General features: G+C 43.2%; 1 protein-coding gene across 1 annotated transcript; it reads right to left on the bottom strand.

Annotated features, from left to right (window-relative positions):
- Nucleotides 1-2,852: 2,852 nt before the first annotated feature.
- On the bottom strand, nt 2,853-4,448 carry LOC128719612 (signal peptide peptidase-like 3). The gene is made up of 5 exons (XM_053813239.1): nt 4,127-4,448; nt 3,933-4,055; nt 3,201-3,849; nt 2,989-3,109; nt 2,853-2,921 (listed from the first exon to the last, which is right to left on the bottom strand). The coding sequence occupies exons 1-5, from the start codon at nt 4,446-4,448 to the stop codon at nt 2,853-2,855; spliced, it is 1,284 nt and encodes a 427-aa protein (XP_053669214.1).
- Nucleotides 4,449-6,630: the final 2,182 nt, after the last annotated feature.

Consider the following 6,630-nt stretch of genomic DNA (forward strand, 5'->3'; position numbering starts at 1 on the left):
GACTAAATCCACCTACCTTGCGTATCGCTACCTTCGTTTACGCATAGACGTCATACTGCTCGAAGAACGTCTTGCAGTTTTATGTTTCCTCGTTCATTCGAAGCATGTTTTGTTTCATCATAAATGCACATAATTTGCTGTTGGAATCTGCCGGCAAAATTGGTGTTCGAAAAAAGCTCCGTAGTAACTGTTTGCTGTTATTATTCCACCCGTAATTTCGTACTCGCGATTCCTACAAGGAACACAAAGCATAAAGAATAGTGTTTTAAAAATTAAAATCGTTAACAACATTTGAACAACAACAGAGAACATTTACGTTTTTTTCCGGTATGGAAGGCCTACTCAAAGATTTGGGAATCGTGGTTTTCAGAGAACTGATAACCCGTGGAGCTGGGTTTATCGCCAAAAAGCTAGATGGTAAACTAGCACCACTGCAAATCGGCTAGCATAACTTACACCAACTAGCAGGAACTAGCACCAACGCTGAACAACCCCGACGATGTAATGCCGGATGGGTTTGAATTGGCAAACCTGAACTCGGACATCAACATCGTTAGCAGTGCCGTTGATAATATCCGAAGTGTATCTACTGGTCACGGATTGACTATGATGCTCAGTTAATGCCATTCGCTGCACCGATGTAGATGGGATCGATTATTATGGGATAAGTAATTCAGTCACGGGGACCCGCGTCGATTTCTGGTCACCGATTAATTCACAATCCAAGGAAATATACCGCTTAGTAATTCACTTGTATGGTGAATCCTCGCACAAAGATGGGGCTAGCTCCGATTTAAAGAATCAAGAATGCCCTTCAATGCGGTTTAATAGTAGCTTCTTGGTATATCTAATTTATTCATTGGGTATATAATATGGTCGGACGGTGTTGTGAGGTAAAGGTTCGCTGCTGAAATACAACACGAAGATTTGCTGGAGATTTGGTCCACATCTTTCTAATACATGTAAAAACTCTGGAACAAGATAGCCGGAAAGGAAATCCATGCAATCGAAATTGGCCTTTGATAATTTTACTTTTGTCAAATTTCTTTCGTAGTCATCATGATTCAAAATAGATTCTTTTTAAAACGGTGACGATTCTTTTCTGGAAAAATTAAAAGTTATATTTCTTTTCACTATTATTAACAGTACTTTTGATTATAGAAAAAAAAACGTATATAAAGTATACATTCGAGACGGGCAGAGATAGGAAATTATACAAAAAAAAATAATAAAGAAAGAATTATCACATTATGTATATCGAAGTTCGGGTTTTTGTCATACACACGCGTTTGCGAACTAGATTTCCGAACACAAAGAAAGCATTTTTACCGGTTTACATTATTTCTGGCTTACGAGAGCAACTATGATGGAATCGTGAACAATATCGCGGATGAAAGAGGAACGATACAAAAGAATGGTTCGAAATGGATAGTTTAACCAAAAAAATAAAAAAATGGATACATGGATCAACCACGCGGAACTAGTTAAAATAGTGTTTTATCTACTATATGCGGTTCCGTTTACTTGGGTTTGTTTTTTTCTTCTTTTCACATCAGTCAACAGCATCCGGATGAGCCTCAGTACGGGATTGAGTTATCCGTATTATAAATTACCAAGTGTGCGTGTGTGTTGTGATACCGCGATTATTCTGCATAAGTTGCATGTTTGCGCCTATAGGTACGTTTGTATTCTAGAGTTATTTTCACTCTAGCAAAAAAAAAAGTTGTTTTGTATTTGATAGGAAGTACAAAGGTAGGATGCTACGTTTCCACTTTCAGCCCATGAGAAACAATAAACAGAAGAACAGAGTTCAGAGAAGAATGTAAATCAAGCTTGTACCGATCGCAGATGTTATATGTATCTCATTTTCACAAGCATAGAGTGTACAAATCTATGAAAAGAGAAATAAGTAGCAAAATAAGTAGGTAAGGAAAAAAATTAATGCTCTAGGAAACGTAAAAAGCCGCACCGCTACAACACACACGCACACATTGTACTGAGTAACTGAATGCAAATCAACGCAAAAGGAGCAGATGCACTGCTGCTGCTGGGGCTCATCCATTGTGTAACGGTTAGTATGCATGGGGGGGATGGGAAGGCGAGCGGGTTGTGTACAGGACACGATGCGTAAATGAGATGTAATCCTAAGCCCTACATATTACTGCGCACACAGGAGCATTGTGAGCGCATAAACAAACACACACACGCACTGCCTGGGTCGCTCAATCTCAGACCCATTACGCTTGTTTTGCTGTTTTGATTTGAATGTTTTGCGTTTTGCCGCAAAAACACACACATACAAACACAAAAAACGCGTCTACTAATTCCCTAACGCCTAATCACATTCAAATATTGTTAAACTACCTTATTAAATGATTTCATCGTACACCATTCATCCCGCATGTTTTGCTAGTCTCATGCCAATTCTTTTCGGTTCTGTTCTTTAATACGCTATAATCCTAAACCATCAATCTAAACATACACCGATTTCTACCGTACGTGCATGCCCGTTGGATGACATCGTGCAGCCCGAGAGATTTTTTACGGGGAAATGGTGCTAGAAAAACAGAATACCGGAGTATCTCATCCATCTTTGTTCCAATTTTGTTCATACGCTGTTTACACAGAGACTGTGATTCACCCACGTCGCGCAACCACAGCAACAATTTGCTGCAGCGTTTCTAATACGGTATATGCAGTATAATTGCAGTAGAGTCCTCTTCTCTTCTATTACACTATATCGCCCTTGTGTAGTTTAGTTGCACTTAATACTAGGTGTTGCGTACACAGAGCTTTGTGGCTTTGTATTGTGTTAATCCCTTCGCGGAGAGCATTTGAGTGGTGTATGCGGTTTATACCTCTAGCTGCTTCGATGCTTGCTGTATGATGAACGGTTCACTCCACATGCGTCGCAAATCACCCTGCAAATAACAAAGGAAGCATAAGAATGGAATCGCAATGGACTGGAGATATATTGCAGATTCCTACCTTCAGATATGCCATCGTAAGCAGAGGTAGCAGTGTAAACGGTACGAGATAAAGCAACGCTGGTTGTGCCGCTTTGAATACTTCTGAACTGACAGTCGCGGTTAACAATCCGAGAAAGTAACTGAAATGCGAAAATGGACGCGATTATTTTCAATCTAGTAAGCCACAACACAGTTACACAACGTGCACGAACACCAGCACTCGTCACTCACCCTAATAAGGAACAATGAAAATAAGTAAGCTTCGAGCCAACTCCTTTCGGTGGTGGAACGCCTGTTTCGGCCGTCTGTGTCGACTGGGACTTTTTGTATGCGTCGTACCGCAGCACAAAACACAGCAGCAGCCCCGGCATCACGATGTCACCCAGCCCGAGCATCGAAAAGTGACCGCTGTTGTGGATGCTTGGGAACACTAGCTTGCCGGGAAGGTTCAATTTCGGCGGTTCTTTCACGATACCGCCGAGGTTTAGCTTACGCGCCACAATGCCGACGGGGTTGTCTGCTGGCCGTGTGGCCACCTTTACCATCACGTTCGTGCTGAAGATGTACGAGGAGAAGAACACCCAGAACACGTCGTAGATGAGCAGCCCGGTCAGTAGTAGCGTAGACACCTTCAGGCTCGGAAGTCGCACGAATGCAATAAAGGCCACACACAGCCCCATACCCATAGCATCCATCAGCAGCCAGTGTCCGGTAAGCACCCAGATGCAAACGATCGATACGGCAAGCGAAAAGCTAAACAGTTCGGCCGCTGTAAAGCGTCCACACACGCCGAACGATATCCGGTTACCGTCCGTGCACGGCCGTATAATGTACTGGCACATCGGGAGCAGCAGGAACGCTAGCGCGACGGTGGCTATTACTGTAACGAATGAAAGAAACGGTGGGTAAATTAGAATATTGCGTATACCATGGGCAATATAAATGCGGGGCGAAAATACGTACTTGCTGTACATACGGCAAACAACATTTGCATTGAGTCGAAGAAGAAAAACATCACGAGCAGTGAGATCGATGCACCGAGCGGAAGACACAGTGCGTGCATTGTGTCCAATGTTGCAAATTTGTCTGCAAAATCAAAACAACCCGATTAGTATTACGTCGCGTGAACCATTCCTTCTTCCCTGGCTTACACTTACTCTGTTCCTGCTGGACCGGTTCACCGGTGAGTAGATTGTTCATGCTTTCGCTCTGTCGTTTCTTTTCCTTTTCCCGCTGTTCCTGTTCCATATTCAGGCTGCGAAAGCTGCCATACACGATCAGCAGCATCGAGATGAGACAAGTCGAAACGCGTGATGAGTCCATGATCGTGCCGTACGCCCACTGATATTCGTTGCCGTCACCACCACCGTGCCCGAGAAGGTTATCGTCCACTACTAGCTGTCCTGCTGCCGCAGCTGCTGCTGCTGCCGCTGCTGCTGCTGCTCCTTCCTGTTGGCCGTTGCCAAATCCTTCCGACATGGCGGTACGGCCGAGCCAGGTAAGAGAGCTGGTGATACGCGACGGGGCGTCGTTTGTGGCGTGTGTATGCGCTTAATCGAATGCCACTAATACTACCGATTCCACAAACGCACACGAAGCTGGAGGAAGTGATTGTCCTTTCGCACCCACCCCCGTACCTCTTACACAAAAACTCGTTCGCTCCGGTGCCCGTTCCAAACTGGAGCAAAGTACCGGACAACGAGGGTTTATTGTGCCAGCTTCATCGTGAGCCCGGTTTGCGCGATGTATTCCGAACCTTCGTTAAACCCGAATTGGCAGATGTTCGATGGCAGAAGAACTTCAGAATCGAGTGGTGATTTCTTATCTACATTTGGGACAAAAGGAAAAAAGATGGATCAAAATGGGTAAGTGAAAGCATAAACACATGCCCGTTTGCATGCACAGATATGGCACCATCGAAAATTATGCGCTTCGAACGTAAGATCAAACACCATAAGGTGATTACCGCAACATTGTACACACGACATTTCGGGGTTTTTCGGTCGTATCGAACTCACTTTATCATTATGCAAACAATATCGGTGTAAACAGTTGGGTCGCCATTGGTACACTTCCTCCAAAAGGTGCGTTTTTCACACACAAACAATCCAGCTGATGGTGAAAAACATTTTTGTCTGCTGTCAACAAATGGCATTGAGCAATGTGGTAAAATGATGTGAAAGATTGCAAAACCGGATTGTTCACCTAGTGTTTCACAGATAAACAGTAAATTTTTAGATGAAATACACAATTTTTTATATAAATACATATAAAAATCATGGAAACAAAAACAAAGCCGGAGAAAGCAAAAACTAAAAACGAAAACAGATTTATAAAACAGATGTTATTTTATTATAATAATAAATTAGCATATAAATGTAATTATCGATCTTGTAGAAACATTTTTAGGTTTAGTTTAGGAACAACATTATTTTAAAAAAAGTTTCCGTGTGTTTACGCACACTGTGCATTCCAAACATTTTGCGTCAAACTTGCTATAAACATTATAGCAACCACGGATCATCGAGAGCAGACGGGTCTTTAAAAACGGGAGAAAGAGATGACAAGAGAAACGGAGCACCGTCTCTTTTTCACACGACGTCAGCTGTCACATTGATTGTTTTTTCCTGCATACTTTTCAACACAAAATCACAAGAAGTTTTCTCCTTTACTTCGAGCGTAATAGCGAGGAAAAGACGAATTTTCTAGTGAATATATACAACAGTACACAGTTATCTGCGCACAATGAATCGAATCTGGTTCCAGCGGTTCAATAAATTGTTGGAAATCTGGCCAAATATCTGCTAGAGCCGAGCTGGGACTTACAACGATTGGCAAGTCGAGTTTTTCGAGGACCCTTCCATGCCATGAAGGACACTGGAGAACGGCGAAGGCGTTGCAGTGCAAAACGAAGGTAAGTGAGTTAAGGATGTGACTTCCGGGATGACACACAAACACACAATTTGTGAAACTGTGATGCGTCTTGTATACGAAACAAGAAAGACTGCACGCTTTGTGTCTGGTGGCTGGTGACCGTGAGAAAGAGTGAAAAAGTGGACACCATTCACAGAAAGAACATCATCGCTAACATAACATTACATAAACAGTGCCCGAGACGAACCCAACACCTCTTGACCGTCATGTGTATTGCGATGAGGCGAATGGTGATAGGAGCTACCGTCAAATAAATGTTGCTGATAATAACAGCACTAAAAAGGGAAAACGCACCCTGATAATCAGTACTAATTTTCGCTTTCTTTAATGCAGGATTATTGGTTCCGGAGTTAATCGATTAAAGCAACGGTGAACCAACGCACAACGCTGTTGACACAACCAGTTGACCTGTCCTGACATAGGGACGGACACTGCCACAACATCCCATCATCAAGGTCAACCGCACCCGGCGCAGATTACACTTTTCGGTTCGTGATGCACTACATGGAACATATTTCACCATCTGGTCAGCCCCTGGTGTGACGTCACTCCCCCGCCTCGAGGGATTTGCATCATACAACACACGCACACGGACGGCAGAACACCGATTATCAGCAAGATAACGTTACTGAAACCGTAGCGTCAGCTGTTAAAAGCGTGTGCATTGTGATTACGGCAGAAGAAGCTCACGATAGTTGCGAAAAACAAACAAATACAACAGCGTACA

The sequence above is a fragment of the Anopheles marshallii genome, chromosome 2 (assembly GCF_943734725.1).
Source record: "Anopheles marshallii chromosome 2, idAnoMarsDA_429_01, whole genome shotgun sequence".
NCBI classification, from domain to species: Eukaryota; Metazoa; Arthropoda; class Insecta; order Diptera; family Culicidae; genus Anopheles; species Anopheles marshallii.